We start from the raw sequence: 27,851 nt of genomic DNA on the forward strand, positions 1-27,851 counted from the left end.
TATATTTTGAATGAAGATTTATGCTCGCTTTTTTTTCCTGACTGCCACGCCATTATTTTTTTAGTTAATTCTTTCTCCTATTTATTTTCCCAACCGTTTTCTGATTATTGTACTTCCAGTTTCTATTTGTCTTCTTTTAACTTAAGTTCAAAAAGCAAAGAGTATTCTTCGTTGAAAAATTAAATAAAAAAATGGTGACAAAACAGATATTGGGTACAGTCGATTATATTGTAATATGTGTTTCGTTATTGATCTCGATATCTATTGGAATAGTTTCAAGAAAATATGCTGGACAACAAAAGACAGCAAAGGAATATATCCTTGCTGGTAGAAGAATGACTAAACTTCCAGTAGTTTTGTCAGTTGTAGTTACGCTAGTATCACCGTCTACATTGCTTTCAACGCCAGTTGAAGTTTATCTTTACGGATATGAGTTGTCTTTGGCTCCGTTAACGTTTCCTATTGGCATGTTTTTGGCATCATGGATTTTCATACCCGTTTACTTTCGATGTGGTGTTTCAACAATTTACGAGGTAATTATACTCGGAGAAAAAAAAGTTTCTACGATAAAACCAACATATATGGTATTTAAACCATTCATTTGGTAATTTTTCTGCTCATGTGCTGACGGTTAACCAGAAATTCTGTTTTTCAAAATTATAGATTTTGTTTCAATATTTTTACTAACGAATTCAAAACTGAAAAGTAAATTTAACCGAATGAACGGCTTTTTTACCATGCTCCAAATAATCTTTGCAAAATTAATAAATTTTATAATATTTACCAAATTTTATCGCATATAACAAAACTATACCGTATTTTCAATTTTAATAGTTTTTAATAACTTAAATATTTATGTTATAACTTTATATTAATTCTTCTAGTTTCTTGAAATAAGGTATGGGAAAATGATAAGGTACATAATATCAACTCTGTTCATATGTTAATGGTTAACCAGAAATTCTGTTTTTCAAAATCAGATTTTGTTACCACATTTTTACTAACAAATTCGAAACTGAAAAGTAAATTTAACCGAATGAACGGTTTTTTTACCATGCACCAAATAATCTTTGCAAAATTAATAAATTTTATCATATTTACCAAATTTTATCGCATATAACATAACTATACTGTATTTTCAATTTTAATAGTTTTAATCACTTTAACACTTATGTTATAATTTTATATTAATTCCTCACAGTTTCTTGAAATAAGGTATGGGAAGATGATAAGGTACATAATATCAACTCTGTTCTTGGTACAGATGGTAATTTGAAACTTTTGATTTAAAAGTCATATTTTATTATATAACTTTAACATGTATAACTATAATTTCACATGCTTATAATTTAGATATTTTACATGGTGATATCACTCTACGGGGCAGTTCTAGCTCTTAGCGCTGTCACGGATTTGTCACTTGAAATTTCTCTCGTATCTTTGGGAGCCATTTGTACTTTTTATTCATCACTTGTAAGTATACATATTTGTTGAAAACATTGTCTTATTTAATTTTTGAAAGCTTTATTTAAACAATTTTTATAAGAAATAGAGTTGATGAAGTAACTTTGAAATAATTATAGGGAAAAAATATATAAAATTTCCGAAATCACTCTTAAAGAAAAGTAGCTTGCAACATGACTGCCTTAACAAAAAAGAAAAAAATCAAAATACTTTGTAGTAACTCTTTCGAAATAAATAAATAAATAAATTGATGGATGGATGGATGGATAGATGGATGGATAGATGGATGGATGGATGAATAGATAGATAGATAGATAGATAGATAGATAGATAGATAGATAGATAGACAGATAGATAGATAAATAAATAAATGAATAACTTAATATATAAATAAATTGAAAAATAAATAAATAAATAAATAAGTAAATTAAAAAATAAATAAATTAATAAATTTAATAAATGAAAAGATTAGTAAATAAATAAAATTAGTGTTTTTACACCTCTTGAAAACTTTCGATTTTGAAAATTGAAATTTTTTTAACTAAAAATGTATCGCCAGCTTAGAAGAGAAATAAAAATACGCCTAGAAAATAAAAATTTTATGACTTTAACCTCTACTAGTTACAAATATAAAAATAGATTTTAAGAAAATATGCAGCTTTTGAGACGAGCTCGAATGCTAGAGTATATCCCTATATTGTATTATATCAAGTCGAAAATAGTATATCCCTATTGTTGTACTTAGAGAAATAAAAATATACCAAAATTGTCTGTTTCTCTCTGTCATTAATTTTAGTTAACTAATTACATCGTATTAAAAGATAATATATAAAATAATATGTTCGTAATAATATGTTCATAAATATAAAATATTTAAAGAAAAATTTTTAAAAATAAAATTCATTTTTAAAGTAGAATGTAAATGACTTTTCTACTCATTCTGATGTAAAGATAATCAATATAACATTTTGAAAAAGTTATATGAAATCTTATAAATATTAGTTTTTAAAAAATAAATAATAAATTAAAAACTCGCAATGTAAAATAAATTTAAGCTAATCAGATATTGAATGTTTATATTTTTGAATATGCTAAAAATTGATACAACAGATAGTTTTATAGCAGCCTTGATAGTAATTTCTTCAAAGCAACCTGTCTCCTTCCTCCCCACAATTTCAGTAATTTATTTTGAAATACTCAATTATATATCAATAACTTTTTAAACAAAGTAATTTACTGATTGTATCTTTAGAGAAACATAACATTAGATCGAAACATTAAGTTTATCTGTTAGTAACGAGTTTAGAAGTAAAAGTTTAATAGCAAGTATTACATGAAATAAAAATTTAACAACTAAATATTTTTTCTCGCTCATTTTAAATCTAACTTAAGATTAGTATTTTATTGTTATTAAATATATATACATCAAACGATTTCTTTTCATTGGAAATGTTTTGTCATGATCAAATAGAACCAGATAACTAAAAATTGCATCTAAATTTGAAAACAAAAATTAAAAAATAAAACTGTTAGATTCTAACAATAGCGGTTAACTCAAAAAATTTTGATTGGGATTTTTTTCACAATTAAATTGTGTGTATCTACAAATTATTTTAAAAATACCAAGTTATAAAAAATACAGGCAAATGTTCTTAGTCCTACATTTTAGAATTGAAAGTTTTATTATTTGTCATAAATTATTAAAAGTCTATATCATTACTATGTCCATACAGCAAAAAATCGTTAACATTTTTAACATATACATTTTTAGTAAATACATAGTGTGTAAAAAAAAGAAAAAACGCATTACCCTGAATAATTTCTGATCTAATGATCGTATCTTTAAGTTGTAGGACTCAATCTTAATGGTCTGAGGGGATGACCCAAGTATGCTAACAATTTAATACACAATGTGTCTGAAACACAAACTAATGCGAGCCGGAAATAAAAAAAGAGTATGTAGAAACTGTTTAAAGGTTATATTCTCTTGTCTTCTTTAATTATTGATTCGAAAAAAAAACATAAATTTCTTCTTAATGAATGAAAGCTACTGTTTCGAGTTTCTCATTTTCACCAATTTTATCTCCCCGCGCCTTAGCGTTGAATGCCAAGCAAGGGATTTTCTAGGATTGTTTATTGACTATTTGTTGCCAAATCACTTATCCGGTTCGTTCTTCCATTGAGTATCGTCAGAATGAATAAATTTAGCAATATAAATGAATGCTATATCTTTATGCAGTCAAACCCCGCTATAGTGAACCTTCAAGGGACCGAAGTGTCGGTTCACTATTACCGGGAGTTCACTATATCCGTTACGCAGGCAATTTAACTAATGGTTCCTTAACTCCTTCCTTTTATTACACATTATTCAAATAAATGACTGAAAAATATTATGTAGATGCAAAAAATGTGTTACTTTTCATTACTCTTCGTCTTGCGTACAAAAAAATTAGTAATCTTTAGCTGATGTGCAATCTTCACCATCAGATATGGAAACACTTCCCGACTCTCAGATAATTTTTCCTGAACTTCTGTTATTCCGCTTTTTAAACCTGCCATTCTAGCACATAAAAGTAGTCTCATAAAATCGCTTAGAAAATTCCTCGACATTTGCCAGATACTAGAAGATTGCGGCTTCTTCGATTGGTGAACCACTTCAGCAATGTTTCTTCATTATCCTTGTGATCTGCTTTTCTCAACTTTTTTCCACCATCTAAACATTTTTCATGAGCAGAAATTATTAATGGCCTATTTTTCCATATGTTACAAACTGTAGATTTGAATAGTTTATATTCCCTGCAAATATCAGCTTGACTGCATCCATTTTCAATTTTTCTGATTATGCCCATTTTATCATCAATGGAGAACGTTTTACGTTTACTGCTAGCCATAGTTAAATTTGAGACACTTATTTGCAGGATTTATTTTAACTGAACTGACAGCAAAAAGGAGTTGAAATGAGGGCCTTATCAACACATATTAGTGTCCAACTCCTTGACCAATAATTAATAATTACTCATTCCCTCTGAAAAAAATGCATATTGATAAAGCTGTCAAATAAGATTTCACTTTAATTATGCAATTTAATTTTTTTGGCCTAAATATGCAGCTTCAAAATTCTTGCGACTAATTTTAAATAATTATTGTTTCAATCATTGACTTACTCACCTTAGACGATGCACCTGTACTTACAGGTGCATCGTCTGCTTGGTTTGTTTAGGGATGAAATAAAAGAATAATTTAGGATGAGATAAAAGAAACAAACAAGAAAAATGCTTATCGCTACATTCCCCTCTATATATGGTTTTTAAAATCGGTGTATGTATTTAATTTGAAGTAGAAATTCCAAAATTACATTACAAATTTTTTTAAAAAAAAAATCAGTCGAACACAGAAAAAAGGTCACTATATCCAACTTCCTCACTTTTTTGGTTCACTATATCCACAAAAAATAACATTATCCGTGTATAGCAAGGCACGGGACCGAACATTTCGTTCACTATGTCCGGGAGTTCACTATGAACCATGTTCACTATAGCGGGGTTTGACTGTATAATATAAGAAGAGAGTGAAATGATAACAAATAGCCAATCACAGAAGACTTGCGGCTAGTAACGCACAAAACAGCCAATTAAAATTGAGACCGCAAATGTGAGAAGAAGTTATAGTTTTTAATAATGCTGCTTGCTAAAATGTTACGACTAAACTTACCATCTAAAGCAGAGCGGTGATTTTTATTTTATTTTGAGTATGTCTTGTGATGGTGTCATAGTTTTCCATTGTTGTCCGTGCATTTCTACTGGCCTAAAAATCACGAGGTAGGATCTAGTTTTTCCTCATTCATTTCAATATTACTTTGGTTGTCATCAGCACGCAATTATTCCTTTTAATATATCTATATTAAGGGAATAATTTAACTTTAGTAGAAAAACTGTTTTCTGACAAAAAAGAACAATTATTGCGAAGCAATCATGGGGGTTGGTGAGCGGCAGCGAACAGGGGGCTTAGCCCCCTAGTATTTAAATAAAGCTAAAACAGGAACTTTCTCTATTCTAATCTAATTTTTTTATAAATGTCATTTAGACGGATTTTCCACTAAGCTCTTCAGTTATAAAATTCGTTTATCTAAATATAATTCTAAGTAAATAATGACTTTATGTAAATATTTATTATTTTTATTACTTTATTTCAGTGTTTCCCAAACTTAAAACTTTTGTGTACCCTTTCTAAATTGTTCGTAACGCTGTGTACCACTAATAAAAAAAATGAATGTATTTTTTACTATAAAAAAATTGCACAAAAGTTAAAAATCACAGCTGGCTGCTGACGCCACTAATTATTAACTGTTAACTCTGCAAAAAATAGCCAATAGAAAAATACGCAATCGCGCATTTTCTTGGCTAACTGTGTTTTTAAATAAAATTTTCTGAAATTTTCGTTTGTTGCAAGATATTTCGCATAAGAACGCGTACCCCCACTAAACTGTTCACGTACCCTGGGGGTACGCGTACCACACTTTGGGAAACACTGCTTTAATTAATAATAGTCGAAAATTTTTTTAACTGTGATGTATAAAAACTTTTACATTATTCTAAAGTATGTAATTTCACTTGGCAAAATACCAAATCTGAGTGAAATTGGTCGAATAGTTTCTGAGAAATCGAATTTTTAAAATTCGACTTTTAGATTGAGTGCATTAGACTGGACCATTAAGATTGAGTCCTGGAACCTGAAGTTCTGATCATTATATCAAAAGTCATTCAGGTTGGTCAGTTTTTTTCGTGCATTGCATATAAATACTTAAATTTTCTAACTTCATATTTATACTTTTTTATTATATTTTTATGTTTCAGGATTAAATAAAAATATTATTATATTTTAGGGTGGCTTAAGAGCTGTTTTATGGACAGATGTATTTCAAGCTGCTCTTATAACCATATGTGTAATTTCTTTGTATGTCGTAGGTTTTAAAGATGGAGGTGGTTTTGTAAATGTTTACAACAACGCAAAAGGGGGTGGCAGACTTGAATTTTTTGAGTAAGCATTTTAAAAAATAAAAACCATTCTATTTCCCTTAACAGGAAACAAAATTAAAGGAAACAAATTAACAGGAAACAAAATTTCGAACTTCGAGATAGTTATATTAAATTATTACGTGCAATCAAAATTTGGAAAATGTTACACTGTAAAAAATTTAGAATCAAATTATGGTAAAAATTTCCGGCACTCAAGGTGTTGGAATTAAAAAAATTCCGGCACCTTGAAATTCATTTTTACTGGAACATGCTACGGAACAAAAATAATCTGATACAATGTAATTTTTGCAGTAATAATTACCATAAAAGGACTGACGCACTCTGATAAAATAATTATCACTGCAAAAACTATGGTATAATCTTTCACGGTAAAAATGGATTTTACAGCAAAATGGATTTTATGGATGATGCATTCTAAGTCCCGGTACTTTATACTGTAATTTGATCAGGAAATTCTTACAGTGTACTGAAAATGGCACCAATCTGTAGCATTGAAAATAATTGCATACTAGATTTCTTATCTGAATAAAAAAATTAACGGAGTTATGGAGTTTTCACATTTTCTTAATGTGTTTATATTACCCTAACTCACCATATATTTCATCAAATTCATTTGTGGTAAAGTAGTAACTAGTAACAATAAAGTTTTTGCTCTCAACAGATAAATATTCGGGTAATCCGGAAAAAAACTGCCTCTTATATATCAATTTTATATTGTAACCAAGCAATAATTTGCACAAACGATTGTTAAACTAATAAATACTGATTTTTAAAATTCAATAAATGATAATTTTTTTAAAAATGCATCTGTTTTGGTCAAAATTTCAAACTTAGCTAAGCTTTTAATATTGAAAAAGGGCACTTTAGAAAACATTATTACGAATTACTACCGAAAAAAAGTCTATTAAGATATAAATTATTTATTTAAGTATCACACAAAAATATAGTCTCAAAAACGGTAGCCAAACGTAAAAGAGTTGTGAAGAAACGTTAAATTTACTTTTAACTATTTTACGTTACATTTGACTCTTTAGAAATTAATTTCACAAATCTTCGTCATAATTTTATGATATATACTATAATTGTTAATTTTTTAAACGGTTTCAAACGCTTTGACTTCGAGTCGTTAATGTTTTCAACAACGTTACTCAAATGTTGGGTTTGCTAAACTTTTCTAAACTTTTAATATTATGAGAGATGTTTTAGAAATTAATTTAATGAATCTTTCCCACAACCTTTATTTATATGTCGCTGGGTGGCGCAGTTGGTTTGTCGCCGTCCTTCTGAGCCCAAGTCTGTGGGTTTGACTCCCGGCCCAGACATCGGAATTTTGGGATGCAGAAAATCCTCAGCGGCCATGTCGTATGATTATGCGGCATGTAAAAGATCCCTTTAGTGCCTTATTGGCTGTTGGTATTTCCGGCAAAATTAAATTCCTAGCGCACTGTAGCATCCAAATAGAGTCTCGGTGCTGCCATCTGGAGTGGCAGAAACTAGACGTCCAAATTAACATGGCCAGTGGTATCTCACCCATTGTGGTGGTCCTGAAAGAGTGGATATCACTTCTGGAGAACGCACTAGGTCTGCTCATAGGGAAGACTGATTGTGCAGCTCATAGGAAATTTTTTAAAAAAAACCTTTACTTATATTTTTATGCATAAATATGCAGCATATATGACATAAATATGGCATAAATATGCAGCATGTCAATATTTCAAATAGTGTCATAGACGTTGCCTTCGAGTTGCAATTGTTTTAAAAACTGTGCAGGTCACTCAACTTTCAAGGTTACAAGCGATTTCTTAAAAATTCATTTTATAAATTTTTTCCACGAAATTATTATTTTTTGATACAAATATTTATTAAAAATGTCCATTTTTAAAAAGGCACTTTATTTTTTTGCATCCAATGGGTAATTTATTTTTTTCAAAATTGGTAGGGAGATTTGGGTTTCATGAAGAAAAATTTCAATTTTAAAATATCCCTGAAGAAAGTAATTTCAAAAATCTGCATCAAAAATATGTGTTATGCTTTTTATGTCATAAATATTTTCGAGTGTCAATCTTTAAAATGGTATCATAAACTTCGTATTCGAACTGTACTAGGAGAAAAAATTTCTGGTAAAATTACCGTTCTGTAATATAATGACATTTCTGGCAAATGAAGCAATATAATTTTGGTTAATCAAACCAAAATATACGGTACTTAAACCATTCATATGGCGATTTTTCTGTTCATATGGTAAATGTTTGGCGGAAATTCTGGATTTCAAAGTTACAATTCATGTTATCACACAATTAGTAAAAAAATACAAAACTGAAAAGTAAGTTTAATCAAATAACTACAGTCTCTGACCAAATTATTCGACACACTGTAGTTTTTTAATAATTACATGTTTTGCACGGGTTCGTATGTAATACTTTTATATTTAAACATACATGGAATGGGTTTTCATTCAGGAGATTTTTTTATATATTTCCTATTTTAATTTATTCTTAATGTATCGCATTACAATGTTAATCACTTGATACACGAACATTAACAAGTGCAAACCGGTTCAGTCAGTTGTCACGTGTGTCAGTTGCGGAAGTGTTTTTGCACTGTTAAAATTTTCCTTCTAAAATTATGGTTAAATAACTGGCAGCTGTCTGTCCATCCGATTAACCGTAAAGTTTACGGTAAAGAACATTTTTTTCCTTTAAGGTTTTGAAACCATTTACAAAAAGTATGGTTATAAAACCATGAATACAAAACTATACGATTTTGTAACCATTTACAACTAGCATTTTTCAAAAACGTAAATTTTTTTTTTTATTGTTTAACTAGACATAGGAGTGCACCTTTGCGTTAGGTAATGGGCATTGGAGAGTGTTGGACACTGGAAATTCTTCATATGTTGAAGGGAAGGGAGGAAATATTGTACTGGACTAGGACTCGAACTCCAGTTCTGCCGGTCATGAGATCGACAGATAAGCCCGCTCGGCTACGATATATGTACGCATTGACAAAAAAAAAGTAATTTCATTAGGTCGGTTCTAGTTGGTGCGATAAAATTCTGGTTGTTTAACCGTATTAGGGAAAAGCAGTTAACAAACGGTTTTTCTCAAACTTACCAGTTTGATTACCGTTATATTTATGGTTATTTGACTGTTTTGACTAAATATGGTAAAATAACCATTCAATAAATTGTTATTGAACCATTTTTTCCGAGGAATTTTTAACAGTGTGCGACTTTATGCTCTGTGTTTATATGTTTCGCAATTTTAAACTACGCAGTTATTTGTTTATTTTGTGCGCAGTGTATAAATAATCAATTAGAACATTTTTATCATGGGTAAAAATGGCGATCTTTCACCATGTAAAAAAGCTAAAAACCCTAGTGAATGCTAAAATATTTTCAAACCGCAAAATATCACGAAAATGGAAGGTTTCTGAAGCTAGTGTACGACGCATAGAGAAAAAAAATCAGTCGGAGGACGAATTGAGGCAGAAGCAAAAGGAAAGATGCGGCAGAATCTCAAAGTGCGTCAAATAATTTCTCCAGGGACTGTATTTTTTAAGCCATGTTCAAAGGTGTCATGATAAAACTACCAAATATTTATCGAATTTTATTACATATTAAAAAAACCGTATTTTATTTTTAATTTTACCAAAATCATTACCAAAGCGCTTCGGTGAAAATTACCGAGCTTTTTGGTGCTCCCATAGAGCCAGAAACACGGTAAATTTTATCATTTTTTGCTAATTTTGACCATTTTTTTTTCTTAGTGTAAAATCTAATTTCTATTTTTAGTTACATTTTCTAACTTTTTAGTTTTAATCCCTTTCATGAATGAAATATTATGCATTTTCAGCAATTAATTGTCTCTATAAGCGACTTGAATTAGAATTTGGAGGTTGGTTTCCTTTTTTGCCTAAAAATTTGTGATATTGAGTTTCTCTATGTTCTAACTTTAAAGAAAATTCGTCTTTAGCACTATTTTCACGAGCGATTAATTCTCACTTGGGCCGGATCACGCTATTGGTCGAAAATGACATCACTGTTTGGGGGAAGGGAGATGGTGGCTGTTGGCTGGTGTTTGTATGAGTTTGGCGACAAATTTCGTATGCACACTTGCTCGCTCGGAATTTATTTATTCCTTGCAAATGTTTACTTAATATTATGTCGTCGTTAGGGTGGGGAGATAGGTAAATGTCCACTTCAGCATTTCAGACAATATTTATGTTTTAATTGATTTAAATTCATCAAAGCTAAAAACAATAAAAATAATGAATGTTTTTACAAATATAAGATGGTATAGTAATATTACAAATACGTTTTTTTTTCGTTTGTTTGTTTTTCCATAAGAATTATCTTTTGCAGTTATGAAGTAACAAAAATTGAAATAAACATAAGCTCAAATTTACTCATACATCGCAATTTAATAATAATTTTAAAAACTTCATAATCAAATCCAAAATTCTGGGCTAGCCTCCCCCCTGCATTTCTAGAACAACCCCAGTTGCTAATGACGCAAAAGCAGTATAGCTTAATTTCACTTACTTAGATTCTAATAAAAAATTACCACAAAACTGTGCGAAATGTGAATATTGTCTTTATTACTAAACATTAATACCACGTGTAAATAGAGCGCATTTGAAAACTAAACATAAAATCTGTCACCAAAATACTATGCAATACACAGTATATCCCTTCCCCAAACAGTGATGTCATTTTCGACCAATAGCGTGATCCGGCCCAAGTGAGAATTAATCGCTCGTCCATTTTCTGCTTTTTTTTTCAATAAAAAATTTAAAACTTATAAATATGCTTATAAACCTTTGTTAGTTTCAGATTAGATTTCACTAAGCGACACGATATCTGGGCTTGTATGATTCGCGGAATACTTTATGCAATTGCATTTTATGGAACTAATCAAGTTGAAGTTCAAAGAGTTTTAAGCTTAAGTACCGCTGAAAGAGCAAGATCGTAAGTTAAAACTAAAATTTTGAATCATAAAAATGTTTCGCTCATATTGCTCAAGGCGCTTTAAAATTTTTTTGAATTTTAACTATTTTTGTTTCAAAATAAAAGAAAATTATCCTAAGTAATTACGCTATAAGCAGAAGTTATCAAGTTAAAATATGAAACACAGTATTGAGATTCTTGATCAATTTAACAGTTTTACTTTAGTCTAACTTGCTCAAAATATACCCTATCCTTTTTGGATTTTGGTATATTGATTTTTTGATTTTGAATATATTTATAATTATTTATAATTATTTATTAATATATTTTTATAATTATTTATAATTATTTATTAATATATTTTTATAATTATTTATAGTTATTTATTAATATTTTGATTTTGAAATATATATTTTAGTTATTTTTAAAATTTTGTTAATTACCTATTAAACTGCTCTTAATCAATACTTAAAGCGTTTGCATTTAAAAAAAAATTGAAAGTAAATCAATCATTCGATGTTAATTTTTATTATGTTTCTGATTTTCAATAATTCATTTCAATAATTCAAGTCATAAAAGCCACGAATGTACACTTTGCGCATTTTCTAAATTATTTTATGAAAAAAAAAAGAACTAAATATAAATCTGTTGCAATATTGTAGGTTTTACTTCCATAATTTTTATAAATATTAGTATAATTTATTTAATTTTATTTAGCGTGAAAATTTTATTAAAGCAAACTTCTTTTTGTCTTAGGTATTAAATCAAATAGATCAAAATTAAAAGTCAAATAGATTAAAAAAGAATAGTTTTTTGATTTCTCACCAACATTAACATATATTTATCTGTTTTAAAAAGACTATTACCCATTTCCTTTTCGTTGAAACATAATCATAAATTATGGACTAATCTAAATCTTCTACACTGTAAAATATTTCATATCAAATAACGGTAAAAAGCTTTTGCTCTCTGCTTGCAAAATCTGTAAAATCCTTTCCGTCATAAAATTCATTTTTGCCCTAAAATTTTATGCTGTAATTTTTAAAGTAATATTTATTTAATTTCAGTGATTTTATGGTAAATATGTCTGTAAAAAAATTACGGTATATAAGATATTTCATTCCTTAACATTTTCTGGTAAAAATGGATTTTATGGTAAAATGTACAGGCACTCTGAGTGTCGGTGTTTTTTTACAGTAATTTTACCTGGAAATTTTTGCAGTGTACACAAAAGTGAAAATAAGTATTTGACGCATTAAACTATAGTAATAAACATTAAACTTAATTCCAGTGATTTTATAGTAAACATTACTGTATAAAAAATTACGGTATCAAAGATTTTTTGTTACATAATACTTTCAGGTAAAAATGGATTTTACGGCAAAATGTACCAGCACTCTGAGTGTCGGTATTTTTTACAGCAATTTGATCTGGAATTTTTTACAGTGCACATAAAAGCGAATGTGAGTGTAATTAACACTTTGAACTTGTAATTAATATTAACAGCGTAATTAATATTAAACTTAAGTTTGGAGATTTTAGTGTAAATGTTATTGTATAAAAAATTACGGAATATAAGTTTTTTTGTTACCTAGCATTTTCCGGTAAAAATGGTTTTTATGGTAAAATGCACCGGCAACCTGAGTGTCGGTGTTTTCCTTCAGAAATTCAATCTGGAATTTTTTACAGTGTGCGCAAAAGTGAAAATGAGTGTAATTAACTCATTAAACTTGTTGTTTATTGACAATACTCTTAATTAATAACCATTTACGCATAAATTACTAATGAAATTTAAGTTTTTACCAACTGCTATTTTGGTAAATATGCATGGTTCTGAGTGCTTAGTTGCATTTTAAAAACGACGGTTAAAATTCAGTCAGTAATTGTATGAGGAATAATTGAAGGTAATTGACTTGGTAATTAAATACTGAATTGCTATAACGAGAATATAAAATTTTTCGACGACTTATTGATCTATTGCAGTGTTTCCCAAAGTGTGGTACGCGTACCCCCAGGGGTACGGGAACAGTTTAACGAGGGTACGCGTTCTTATGCGAAATATCTTGCAGCAAACGAAAATTTCAAAAATTTTTGTTTAAAGACAAAGCTAGCCATGAAAGTTTACGATTACGTAATTTTCTATTAGCCATTTTTTGCAGAGTTAGCAGTTAATAACACAATCCTGCGAAATTGAACTTTTGGAAAAATACAAGAAAAGTTCTTGTTGATTTATATGTTATTTGATGTGCTGATTTCGAAAATGACCTTCATTTTTCCCAATCATATCAGGATTTTTTATAAAATCGATATTAATGTTTTTACTAAAATCCTATTTGGAAAAGAATTCTCTCAAACAATTTTGCATGTACTGTCCGGCAATTGCTCTCTTCATTCATTTTGATCCATGTAAAATTTAATCTTGTGAAAGAAAATTGATTTTTGAGCTATCAGCTAATTTTAAAAAATACTGTTACCAGACAGCACAAGTAACCTCTGGTCGAGAAAAAAACAATAAATTCCTTGCGTTCAAACTTTTTACACCAGATTCTAGAAGAAAATCACCAACATACCATTGTAATTTGTTTTTATTGATATTTTATTGAGATAACTGACGTAAAATTGACGATTGACTAAGAATAACAAATATTGTGTATGTGTATATGAAAGTTTGAAACAAAAAACAAAACAAACAAAAATCAAAACAAGCAAAAAACAAAAGAGAAAAGTTTCTATTTAAGTACATACTCGTTTTCCTCTGAAACGTATTTTTGATAATCTTCTTTTATGCTTAATCTCAGGTTTATCCCGAGCTATCATCCAACAGTAGTCAGGGAGCATGTTCTTGTCTTATCTTCCTTGATATTTACGCTCCATATCTTTGATATCTTGATGGAACCTTTCCCATGCTCTTCGCTGACTGCTCCTAAATTTTCAGGGAAAAAGTCCACATGTGAGTGAAGGAAATGCATTTTTACACTCATGGAGCAACCCAGCGTTTTAAATTTGTCCAGCATTTTCGTTACGATTTCCTTATAATCAGGATCCTTGTAGTTACCCAGAAATTTATTGACGACATCTTTGAAAGCAACCCAAGCTTCTTTCTCCGTTTTTGTCATGTTAGTCTCAAATTCTTTATCCTTCATGAGTTTGCGGATATCTGGACCAACAAATATTCCTTCTTTCAACTTAGCTTGGGATAAACCTGGAAACTTTTTGCAAAGATATTTGAAACAATTGCCATCATTTGGAACAGTCTTGACAAACTGCTTCATTACACCTAATTTTATATGTAGCGGAGGTAACAATACTTTTTTCGGATCAACTAAGCTGTTTCGAATAACGTTCTTTGTGCCTGGGTCAAGATTTTGTCTTTTTGGCCATTCTTTTTTGACCCAATGTTGAGTCTTGTCACGGCTGTCCCACTCACATACTTCACTTGTAACTTTGTCACTTTGTAAATCCCCCTTGTTGACCAAGAAGCATGGAGATAACTTTCAAATCACCGCAAATAGTCTAACTGTGGTCGATATATTTGATTTTGTTCAGGACGAGAGCCAAGTTTTCGTAGCATTCTTTTAAATATACTGAGTGTCCAACTGGTACTGATGCATACTGACTCCCATGATGAAGAAGAACAGCTTTGAGGCTTCTTTTAGAGGAATTTATAAACAGCCTCCACTCATCCTTATCGTAGATGACATTAAATTTGCTCATCAATGGAACATCAGAACAATAGACCAAGTTCTCCTCTTCATCAAAGTACTTAATAAATTCGTTTTCACGATTTCTGTACCAATAAAAAAATGTTCCTTTGGCCAATAAGTTTTTTTCTTTCAGTCTGGAGCCTAACAACTCAGCTGCCTCTTTCGAAAGGCCAAGATCTCTAGTCAGATCATTAAGCTCAACCTGAGAGAAGGGCTGAGGAGAACCGTCTGCGGAAAGCTTATATTCGATATCGGAGCCTTGAACTTCTGGATGCTCCGAATCTGAAGACTCTGAAGAGATGATTGGCAATTCAGTTGGAGGCAAAGGCACAGGCACATCAGGTCCATGAGGAACAGGGCGTATGGCCGATGGAATGTTATCAGGATAAGATATTAGTCTTTGATTTTTTCGGTTATACCCACGAACATGGCAGGAACAAAAATAACAATCATCAAAGTGGTTTTGGGGCTCCCTCCACGTCATAGGAATCCCAAATCGTAAAGTAGTCTTCTTTCCTTGATGCCATAAGCGTAGATCATTGAGACACTGCACACAAACTTTATGAGGTGCCCAAGATTTGTCCTGATCTCCGAGTTTCATGCCAAAATATGCGAGATAAAGTTGTCTTACATAGTCTGTAATGTTCCTCATTCGATTTTTAACAACACAATATTCGCCGCATATATAACAAAAGTCATCTGGGAAATTTTCACAATGTCTCGAACTCGAAGCCATGTTTCACGAAACGCACAGAAAAAAGAAGACTTTAAAATGACTCCCTATTACGCTTGCTAGTGTTTCTGAGAGGTCAGCGAAACTAGATAAGGATTCTCGTGACGCTATTGGTAGAGGGATATTGTGACAGAGAGAGGGACGGTGACAGGAAGTAGTAATAGAGGGGTACTTATGTAGATTTGACCAAAGTAGAATGCTGGTCAGTCAAGAAGGGATAGAAATTCAAAAACTTTTTTTTTTATGGTATATGTTCATAAAAATTCCAGTAAAATTGAATTTTTCTAATTTTTATGGTAAATGTTCATAAAAATTCCAGTAAAATTGAATTTTTCTAAAAAACGTGACGTGATAGAAATTTTTCATTATTATTTTCCACTTCAGCACCAAAAAATACATTAAGTTCAGCTATCAGACCCTTTGTATTTTTTTCATCGCAGGCTTGTGTAATTAGTAGTGTCAACAGCCAGTTGTGATTTTTAACTTTTGTGAAAATTTTTATAGTGAAAAATGCATTCATTTTTTATTAGTGGTACACAGCGTTACGAAAAATTTAGAAGGGGTACACAAAATTCATAAGTTTGGGAAACACTGATTTATTGCATGGAAATAGCACGTGAAAATATGTACGTAGAATTGCAACTCAACTTTGTTTAAAGATCTTAATGTATAGGCTTAATTTTTTCACACATTTTTGCTTTGCTGCTTTTTTTTTAAAAATCAAAAACTAAATTTAAAATCTTTCAAACATTTCGATGCATATGGAGTAGACTTTGCTAAATAAAAATTATTTAAATATATTTATGCATTTAGTTTTAGATAATAAGCAAAGTTTTAGGTTTGGGAATTTTTTAAAAATATTTCGTAATTATAAAAAATCACGATAATTTTTTTAATAAATTTTTAAATAAATGCAATAAATTTCCTAATTTTTTTATGAACTCATGAGGGATTTTCCCCACATACTTAATAATAAGCTCCTCATTAAGCAAACATTAATTTCCTTCTCAATTTTATTTAAACACATATTTCTAATATACGTAAAAGATGTATTTTCATTAAACATCTTAAAAACTAGGATTAACAAATTGCATAATTTGGACAATAAGTGCTAAATTGTCTTCATACAAGTTCATTATTTAACAGATATTTATAATAGTTTTTTTGAAATTGACAAACATAAATATAATTTATTAAAGGAGTAAAATGATTTTCTACTTACAGAACTTTGCATCTGACTATTTTGCCGGCATCGGCAATATTTTTCCTCACCCACATTTATGGTATTGTACTTTATTCTGTATACTATCACTGTGATCCGATTCTAAATGTCAATCAAACAGGATTAAGTAGGTATGATCAGGTAAGATCAGGTGTTAATTTACAATGTAAATCGTATTTAAAAGTTTTGTTTAAATGCTAATTTTTGCATAGTTTTAATATCCTAGAAACAAAATATCAAAGCAATTAGGAACATTTTATAAAATAAAAAATGTATTCAATGTAATACAAGTTTGCAAAGAGATATCATAGTACAGGGGTGGCGAACCTTTATACACCAACGTGCCATTTTCTCTAAGAAATTGCTTAATGAGGTCATAGACGTGCCGTCAAATAATTTTGACTTCGTGATTATTGGGAAAATAGTAATACTAAATACTATCAACTCAAAACTCTTTATTTTTCATTGAAAAAAAATACATTTTGCAATGTCTCAGTTATACAAGTAATTCAACCTAAAGTAACATCAATGTGACTTTTGTTGTTGCAGATTAGAGGTTCTAAGATGTAAGTTTAAGCAGGACTGTTGATTTTGTTTTGCTAGTTACTTATTGTTAGCTTGTTTTTTACGGTTATTAATTGTTTTTTAGTATTAATTTTTAATTTTTTTATTAATATTTGTTTAATATTTTGTTTGCTTTTTGTGAATTTTAATTTAATTGTTACATATGCTTCATAGCGTTATAACATTTGTGTAAAAACAATTCATAGTGTAACAACAATTGTGATCTGTGGAGTGCCCAAAATATTGTGTCGCGTGCCATAAATGGCACGCGTGCCATTGGTTCGCCATCAGTAGCTTAAAATTTGAAAACCAGTTTTAAACTGATTTTGTGATGAAAGTTTTCTTTTAGATCCATTTTGGTTTAAATGTTTGTAATAAATAATAACAAAATATTTTAAAATTCATTGCTTTATTGTTTTTTATTAATTTAAATTTTGTGTAGATTTTGGGTTAAAACGTTTGAATTGCTCAGATTAAAAGGATTGTCCCGATTAAACAAACTGTGTGTTTGACGTATAATTTACATTGTATATTTTTTTAATCTGCGAGTATTGTATTTATCTTTAGTATTCTTTCAATAATTTTTCTAAAAATTTTTAAAAAAAAACATTTTTAAAGTTCCATGTTTTTACGAAAACAATTTTATTTTAATTAGATAGAGAGGAAACTCTGAGGAAGTTGAATCAAATTGAAATAGCTGAAACATAGGTACCTTTTACGTAATTTGTCAAATTTGAGACGAGCTAGTTGTTATAAATAGTTGTAATAATTGATTCAGTTACACTCTTATGCTGGTTTGTCCCTACTGAATACTTTCAATAAATACAAGAATGGAATCTTTGTAAAAAATTTAGATCTGTTTTAAAGATTTTCAGAAAAATATCAAGTGTTTGAAAGAGTGAAAACAAGTGCGATTTCTAAATAAAACTTCAAGATGTCACTCATGATCACATGTTAATGCTTTTGAATTTGTATAAATTGATATTCAAACATTAAGTCTAGCCTTTACTATAAGTGACTTCGATAATAATTCGGCAGATTTTAATAATGCTTTTATTATTTATTAGGTTTAGTATTGATTTGAGCCCAATATCATGGCTGTCTGCTTTACACTTTAATTTCTTCAAAAATTCTAAAAATAAGCATCAAATATCCAGAATACACGTTGCTTCATGTCTAATACTTCCTAAATTTTTATTATAATTTTAGATAGTTCCTGCATACATTGTCAATAGATTTAACTCCATTCCTGGATTGACAGGTGTTTGTATTGCCGGTATCTTCAGTGCATCCTTAAGTACGATGTCATCCTGCCTCAATTCTGCCTCAACTGTGACTGTAATCGATTTCATTAAACCATTCTACAAGAAAGGGACACTTTCGGATTTAAAAACAGTCTTTCTAGTAAAGCTATTCTGTAATTTTATAACTTTTTTGTCTTCATCAAGTAATTTTAACTCTGTAATAACTTTTTGTAATTAGGTTTGAACAGAAAGTTTTGAATTTGAAAAGGAAGTAAGATGAAATCAGATAGAAAAGGCTATTGAATATGAAACTTCTTATTTATTTAATGCATGTATAAAATATTTTCCCCCAAAAATAACAATTTGCATTGAAAAAATATGCTTAATTGCTCTTGAAAGTTATCACCTACGCTGCAAAAGATATCGGATCAAATTACGGTATGAGGTATCAGCACTTTGGTTGTATCATCCGTAAAATCCATTTTTACCGTAAATATTATACCATAACTTTTACAGTAATATTTTTTTAATTGGAGTGATTCAATGATTTTATTGTAAATATTACTTTAAATACTATGGTATATCAGATTTTTGTTCCGCAATATATTCTGGAGAAAATGGCGATTACGTGTAAGGTACCGGTATTTTTTCCCATAATTTTTTCAGGGTATTATTCATGCCCTTACTCTTAAATCAATAAAAGAAGCAGACCCTCAACAGGCTGTCGTTAGCCTAAATAGAATGCTGACGTCAAAGTGGTCAGTATTGCATTTACTTTCCTGACAACTGGAAATTACCTATGGTGGACAAGATACCGCAGGGGTTGAAGCCTATGGATCTCTACAACTAGATCCGTTTAGTATCACGCATCTCTCTAATCAATATTTGTAGCATTAAAATAAGCAAAAATACGAATAATAAAATACCGGAATTATAAAGTTGGATTACGAACTTTTGGCGACAAACTCGCCATTCTGGAGAACATTTGAGTTAAAGTAAGCAACATTTGTGTTATAAGTATAGGAAAACCACGAAAACTTTTCCTAGACTATTGTACGAAAAGGAACTTTAGGATATATTTTATGTCATAGAAGAAATTTTGCCCCATCAGTCTTTGTTATAATGTCTTATATTTCGCATTTTAAGATTTTTTTCATCTCGAATTAAAAGGGGCGTGACATAAAATGGTAAGGAAGTACATAATTGATTCAATTATATTTAAATGTATAAATATATTTATTGTTTCGTACTTATGAAAATGTTCATGAGTTATGACAAAAACCACTTTTATTGCAGTAAAACTGTGATTCAAATTTCCCCGTCATCTTAGAATTATTGGTATGTCTATATTTGAGATAAACAGATCATGGATTATAGTTACATCTTGTCCGCTTATTCAATGGATTCGTGGTTTTTCTCTCCTTGTAACACAAATGTTGTCTACTTTCACTCAAAAATTAACCGGTCCGGAAAATCTGTTCAAAATTCAGCTATCAATACGACAATTGTTTATTCTTTTACGCAAAATTCTTTTTTAATATAATAATTCATTTTTATTTTCAAAAGCTGTGATATATGGTGGTGTATGTATTGGCCTCAGCTTCTGTTTCTTAGAAGTGAAAAGTCTAGTACAATTATTAAACATCATGTTAACGTCATTGGAAGGTCCAATGCTTGCCGTCTTTTTAACCGGTGTTTTGACGAGGAAAGCGTCTGATAAGGTAATTCATTTAGTAATATCCTTGGTTGTTGATAATTGCAAATTAAATATTTATATTTCGTTTCATAAGAATAGCACTTGACAAACACTTAATAAAAGCACTGAACGAATTGATTATTAATTAATTTTAACACTTAAAATAAAAATTGAAAATATAATATCTTAAAAATATAATAATAATTTATGTTTGAGAATTTATTTTGCACAGAAACTATCAAACTTCATTAAATTATCCAAACCTTTTCATGATTAGACAGTCAGATATCTATCTTATTAGTAAATAAAGAAAAAAATATCTTTACATTTAGAGTCATAAATTAATAGAAGAAGGTTATAAAAACTCTGCAGAATAATTCTTGACTTCGTTTTTATTTTATGTGCAAATAGACTTTTGAATAGAATAACTATGATTCTATAACTTCAACGAAAAACGTGTCTTGTATTTTTAAGTTTTGAATTAAATATTGCTCAGCAATATTTATTTTTTAAAATTGTAAAAAAATTTTTAAAAAAAATTTCCGACATTTCTTTTAAATGTTTGGTAAAAAGTGACTGCATCATTATTTCGGGCAGCATTGTTTCTCTGTTGTGGAAATAAGCAGCTATTGCAATTTAAAAATCATTTCACTGTAACTTTATAGTCTATTGATTTTTAAGCTTCTTTTATAAGTAGTCCATTCATAAAGCATTCTTTGAATTTAGTCGAATGAGAATTAATCTTATCGCATGATCACAGTATCTTTTACCAATTAAAAAGGCGATTCCAATAGTTTAATCTATAAATATATACTTCAGAATTTTAAAATAATGATGTATATTAAAAAAGATATGCATTATAATAATTATTTTTATTTTTAGTGTGTCTCCTTTTCTCTCGTTACGTCATATTTAGTAATGTCATGGATAGGATTTGGAACATTACTATCTGGATATGTCAAGTCGCCACTTCCTCTAAGCACAGATGAGTGTCCTTCAAACAATGTTTCTCTAACCAGCAGTTTTAATTTTACTTCCGCTTTAAAAATATCGTCCTCAACACAAATACCGGAAGAGTAAGTACAATAATAAACTCTGCTTCGTAAATAAAACTTCCCTCAATCCCGCAACTACCCATTTTGGGCCGAAAAGGGTCACGGGTGTTAAAGTATCCATAGTTTCGTGACCAATAGCATGATGGTATCAATGTTGTCAGCTTTGCACACCGCATTCTTTACTCCTCTGACAAGTTGGAATCGTCCCGTAGTGGACTGATCGTTAGGACACGGCTCCCAGCAGATCACCGAAATCAAGCATCACTGGCTGCGGTCAGTGTGCGGGTGGGGGACCACTTGGATCAGTCTGCGTAGGGACCGAGGGTGAGCGGTATGGGTCCTCGNGGCTACCGAATCGTAGGTGCCATCCCCTCCGCAGAGGATCAAAATTGTGATGGCATGTCTTCGGATCATCCTCCGGGATGTTTCCCAGACCGTCGCCAATAGCCCATTGTGCAGCTCTAGTGCGACGTAAATTAACAATAACAATCGTAAATAAATCCCGCAACTACCCATTTTGGGACAAAAGGGTCAGGGGTGTTAAAGTCTCCATAGTTTCGTGACCAATAGCATGGTAGTATCAATGTTGTCAGCTTTGCACACCGCCTTCTTTACTCCTCTGACAAGTTGGAATCGTCCCGTAGTGGACTGACCGTTAGGACACGGCTCCCAGCAGATCACCGAAATCAAGCATCACTGGCTGCGGCCAATGTGCGGGTGGGGGACCACTTGGATCAGTCTGCGTAGGGACCGAGGGTGTGCGGTATGGGTCCTCGTTAAACTGTTCTACTGTAAAGTGCTCGACTTCACTTGCAGGTTGTCGGCCTACCGAAACGGGGGTGGCATCCCCTCTACAGAGGATCAAAATTGTGATGACATGTCTTCGGATCATCCTCAGGGATGCTTCCTAGACCGTCGCCAATAGCCCATTGTGCATTCTCTAGTGCAACGTAAATGTACTACGACAACGACAAGTTGGAATCGACCTAAAGCTGGGTGAGATTCAAGCTGCCACCCAGTTCTCCACAATGGAAGTTCAGTGCCTTAACCTATGATCCATCGGAACTCTTTCCTTTAAATAGGTACATTACCTAGATTTATGCACTATAATAACGTTACATATATAGATGAAAAATAGTCTCATTATGAAAGATTCGATGAAAAAATTTAGTTCTATTATTTAATGTGAGTTCGTCAAATTATAGGGTCTTCTAGAAGAGACCAACGATTTTTTAAATCAACTAAAAAGAAAACGGATAATGATGTAAATGTGTGGTTCATTGCCTCGTGCATAGAAACTAAGATTATTTATTGCCATTGAGCTTAAACATCGGTTACAAGATCCTTCAACAGATTACTCGGTTCTGCTGTTTGTGACATCAGAGCTGCTGCTTTTTTCCCGCTGCTTGCGAAATAGTTCCAACTGAAATTACCAATCGAGAGATACAGTTCAGTTTTAGGTTTCTGATTAAGCCACGTTGTTGCTGCAAATGATGTTTGTTAAAATAAAACTGCTTATGCTTTTTCTCAGTCAGCTACGTCATCTGTTGTCAATTTTGGTAACTAATACTTAAAATCAGTGAAAAATATCCTGATTTTTCCCGAGGATGGAGAAAACTGTTTAGTTATATGCAGTTTCATTTTTTAAATTGATTTTTCAAATCAACAGGTATTTTCTTTTTGAACCACATGGAAAATCCTTTAATTTTTACGTTTCATCCATGAATTTTCATTAGCAAGATTTGTACCTTCATAATTACTTATTCCATGATTAACATTACATTATACATAGCATTTTAGTGGAAATTTTAATTAGTTTGAAAGAAAGTACAACAAAAGTAAATAAGACGATAATTTACCTTAATTATAATATAAAGTTAGGTTTTCCCGTCACTAGAGATCGAACCTCAGTTTTTCACATTGACAGTTTTGTGCCTAAACTACTACGCCATCACGGATTGAGTGTATATTTATAGAATATATTATTATAGAATAAATAAATATACATTCAATCCGTGATGGCGTAGTAGTTTAGGCACAGAACTGTCATTGTGAAAAACTGAGGTATGTATATTTATAGAATGTATTATTATAGAATAAGGCCTTTTCCTTTTATGCCCCTGTGAGACAGGGATCTGCCTTTGATGGAGAGATAGCTGCAATCCAAATAGCTCTAGCCCAGTTACAGTGTCATATCGATCTTTTAGAAAAAGCTGTTGTCCTATGTGACTCAAAAGCTGCTTTGCTTGCCATTGCATCCTTAAATAATCCCTTAACTCGTGACATTTTGGATTGCCGCCTCCAACTTGAATACCTAGCATTCCTTAAGAAAACCATTGTTCTCCAGTTGGTTCCTGCCCATTGCGGGGTCACGGGTAATGAAAATGCTAACTATTTAGCAAAAAAGGGGGCCTTAATTATTCAGACTTCTGCGCACTTTATGCCCTTCTGTTCCATCAAACAGCTTATTAAGAGGACCTTTAAGACCTGTGCTCATGAAGAACTTATCGACCGTACTTCTATTATGTCTTGGAGGGCTACCATCCTAAATTTGCGAAATGGCCCAAGACGAAGAGCGGTGGCTGAATTCCGCTTGGCTACCGTTCATGACTGTCTGCGGAAACATCTGTCTAGATTTGGTAGCGTTCCTTCCCCGGTATGCACTCTTTGCAGTTCTGGAGAGGACATGGATTCCACGCATCTTCTCAGCTGCTCTGCACTTTGCAGGAATTCTATCACTGAACGCTATTGGGAAGCTAAAGATATGTTGTGATTAATAGACTCTGTTGCAGCATCTTTTGTTTCTGTACTTATTTTTAGATGTTTATGTATGCTGTTACTGTCTATAATCTGCCATTGGAAATTAAAAAAAATATTATTGTAGAATATATTATTATAGAATATATTATTATAAAATATATTATTATGGAAATATTATTGTAGAATATACTATTATGGAATATATTATTATTATGAAATATATCATTATAGAATATATTATTATAGAATATATTATTATAGAATATATTATTACAGAATATATTGTTATATTAGATTATATTAGATCATTGTAATATCAAATATATTAATATATATTTGACTGAATAATCCTATTAGCATTTTCTGTATATGTCATCTTTTATTTTTATTTTCAGAAGCACCTTTGTTTTGTACAGAATATCCTTCATGTGGTATGCTTTGATGGGTTTTCTCTTAACTCAATTCTTGATCATCCTCAGTGTTCTAGTAACAGGTAAGTCCATTTCTCTCTCATTTTAAATTAACAATCCTTTTCACATTGAACAGCATATTGGGCCATATGAAATGCTAATATATTGCAATTTGACATATGGTGTCATCGTATTAATTGACTTAAAATACATAAATAATTGATATTTTTCTTCATTATATAATAATACTTTTCATCTCAATTAACAGCTTCTTAAACTAAAGTAAATTACATTTTTGAAGGTCCTTGTATTGGTTTTGAAAAGTTAAAATGATTTTTCTATTCGTTTTCAATAGCTTTTCAGAACCATTATCATTTTTTTTTAAAATTTCTTGTTTTAGAAAGATTTTTCAACATTCACTTAATGATTAAAATTTTTTCTTTATGAAAGATAATATGATGTTATTAAAAAATTGATATGAATGTTTAAGGTTTTCATTTTCAAAAATGTATTTTTTTTACGTTCTACAATTGTATTAGTTATTACTTTGATGTATTGTGCAAATAAAAATAAAATCAGCAGTTTAGATAAAAACAGTAATAGTAGGTTGCTTAATTCAAAAACAATAACTTTTTGTATTTAGAAATCTGCCTTATTATTCTGTTTAATGTTCGATACAAAGAACGAAAATTCAAAATATAAGTTACCTTTCTATAAAGGTATTTAAACTCATTGAGGAAATTGGAGTTGTTCTATGTTTTTCATGCCCGTACACTTTTTGACTAGATTAATTTAAATACCAGAACCGAAAAAAAATGTGGAAGGTAAAAGAAATCAAGCTAATGTAAGCGTTGATAAAAATTAGGTCAAGAAGATCAAATAAAAAAGCACGCGATAATTTTGGAACTTTTTGGAATTTGATTGTTTTCCTTGGTAACTTTTTTTTATTTTGCGTGAATTTTCAATGTTTTTACGAAATAATTATTAAAAATATTTTTATGTTTTTTTTTTAATTATTAACTTATTCCTATACACTACATTTATACACATTCACTGTCTTAGCTGCGATTTTATTATAAATATGAATACTGAAGAAAGGAAAGACTTTCGTGACTGCTTAAATGTATATTGGCTAGAATGGGATACCTGCAAGTGACGTAGTGTGGGTATCTCGATTGTGATTGGTTGTTGAAGCGATGCATTTGCTTACGTTGGCAACTGTTCTTTCCATTCTGTTTCGAGTTAGCCGTGCCTTTCAAGTTAAAATTCTCTGAATATTCTTCTATATTCTTACCCAAAGATTCTATTAAAAAGATTTCAATTCTCTTACTATATATTTCTTACTTAACGCAATAACAAGCACGAAGACACTTAAAACAACAACAAACAAATTTATGCATCGTAGTTGACAGGTATAAAAAAACAAAATTCTATCAAGGTTACAAGAAAATACTTACACAAATAATAAATCTAAGTTAAGTAAAAGACATAAGCGATGAAGAATTACAACAAATTCCAGTTGCGGTACGGCACTGTATTCAATCAACTTCATGTTAATGAACATTCTCACTCAGGGATGGGCAAACAATGGCCCGCGGGCCAACTGTGGCCCGTCGGAAGGTTTTATACGGCCCGCGGACAGAATTTTAGCTTGCCGATCCTTGGCAAATAAAAAACAATGGACATCCATTTTTTTGTCGATTTTTTTTGAGCCCTATATCCGTTCTTTCTTTTTTTAACAAAGTACTGATGACCTTTTTACTTTCTCTATTTTTGTTTTACGAAACATAAATTGATCGAAATAGTTAGCACAGGCAGCTTCAATTGGTAAAATGTTGAAAGCAGTAGTTCTTTATAGAATAGCCGTAGATTGGCTTCAACTAGCGTTTGTCTTTCTCGAGGAGCAAACTTATGGAATCTAATATAGGTGAATTGTACTTCACATGTGGCAGACTCCGCATTTTAAGCTCCAACGAGCGGACAATCTAACAATCATCTAAAGCAGTTGTTTCTAAATATGCCAAAGTTGGAGTTTTACAAATCATTACCAAAAGCTAGTTTCCAAAATCTAATATTTCATGCCCAGAAAATCAGTTCTATGTTTGCTTAATCTTATATATGTGAACAAGAGTTTTCAACTGTAAACCATGGAAAAAATCATTTCAGAAGTAGACTAACAGACAAGCATTTAGCCTCGTTCCCTAAAATAAGCACATCTAACTTCGAACCTCAATATAAGGAACTTTTAAAAATGAAATCGCAATTTCATTCATCTCACTAAATATTTAAATTAAAACTTGTGTATCGCTTTTTTTTAATTTTAAATTTTGAAGTTTTAACTTGGCCCACCAAGCATTTTTTTCTCGATTTTTTGCCCTTGACCAAAAACGTTTGCCTATCCCTGTCCTAACTTATGTGGAGTGTGGTGTTACTTTTCAGCTCTAACACGTAATTTTACTTATTAACGATCAGCTGTTTCGGACGTCATGGGTCACATGTGCGGGTATCCATGTTCTTCTTCGTCTTCTTCTTGAAGTGTCAGTGCCCAATTAAAAACTAATCCAACCTATTGGAGGACAAGAAGGCAAATATCAAATGATGCAATTTTTTCAACCCATGAAAATTTGGCGTTGTTTATAAAAGTCTATACAGAAAAAAAATATATTTGACCTAAGGTTAACTAGTTACCACAATAATGCGACCGCGATGACTTCTCTCTCTTTTGTAAAATATTGGTTTTATTATGATTGAGATAATTGTAATAAATTTTTTCTAGGATGGAAAAACAATGTTATTCCGAAAGATTCTATTTGTCTTAGTCCAGTTACTCGATTTTGGTTGAATCGAGCGAATTTGGACAAACCACTGGAAATGAAACAGGGAAAAGAAACTAACGATATTATTCCATCAACGTCACAGATGTGAACAATTAAACCATCATTGTTCATGTTTTTTTTTATTTATTCTCTGTTTTATATGAATAAATACATTGAAAAATAATTTATGTAATTTTGT

General features: G+C 30.7%; 1 protein-coding gene across 2 annotated transcripts; it reads left to right on the plus strand.

Annotated features, from left to right (window-relative positions):
- Positions 1 to 90: 90 nt before the first annotated feature.
- Positions 91 to 27,836, plus strand: LOC122269404 (putative sodium-dependent multivitamin transporter). 2 transcript variants are annotated; one of them, XM_071184227.1, is made up of 11 exons: positions 91 to 533; positions 1,202 to 1,267; positions 1,354 to 1,473; positions 6,347 to 6,501; positions 11,329 to 11,469; positions 17,110 to 17,248; positions 18,881 to 19,088; positions 20,482 to 20,636; positions 21,494 to 21,687; positions 24,822 to 24,919; positions 27,613 to 27,836. In XM_071184227.1, exons 1-11 carry the CDS (start codon positions 192 to 194, stop codon positions 27,759 to 27,761), a joined length of 1,767 nt encoding a protein of 588 aa, XP_071040328.1. In that variant the 5' UTR covers positions 91 to 191; the 3' UTR covers positions 27,762 to 27,836. The 2 variants fall into 2 exon arrangements, with proteins under 2 accessions (XP_071040328.1, XP_071040329.1); XM_071184228.1 differs by lacking the exon at positions 1,202 to 1,267 and having other exon boundaries at positions 27,613 to 27,807.
- Positions 27,837 to 27,851: the final 15 nt, after the last annotated feature.

Source organism: Parasteatoda tepidariorum, chromosome 8 (assembly GCF_043381705.1).
Source record: "Parasteatoda tepidariorum isolate YZ-2023 chromosome 8, CAS_Ptep_4.0, whole genome shotgun sequence".
NCBI classification, from domain to species: Eukaryota; Metazoa; Arthropoda; class Arachnida; order Araneae; family Theridiidae; genus Parasteatoda; species Parasteatoda tepidariorum.

Excerpts from the sequence above, each read along its gene's own strand:
- LOC122269404 (XM_071184227.1), top strand. The coding sequence starts at position 192 with ATGGTGACAAAACAGATATTGGGTACAGTCGATTATATTGTAATATGT. Across the intron at positions 534-1,201 it reads GTGTTTCAACAATTTACGAG|TTTCTTGAAATAAGGTATGG; the intron begins GTAATTATACTC and ends AATTCCTCACAG. Across the intron at positions 6,502-11,328 it reads GGCAGACTTGAATTTTTTGA|TTTCAGATTAGATTTCACTA; the intron begins GTAAGCATTTTA and ends AACCTTTGTTAG.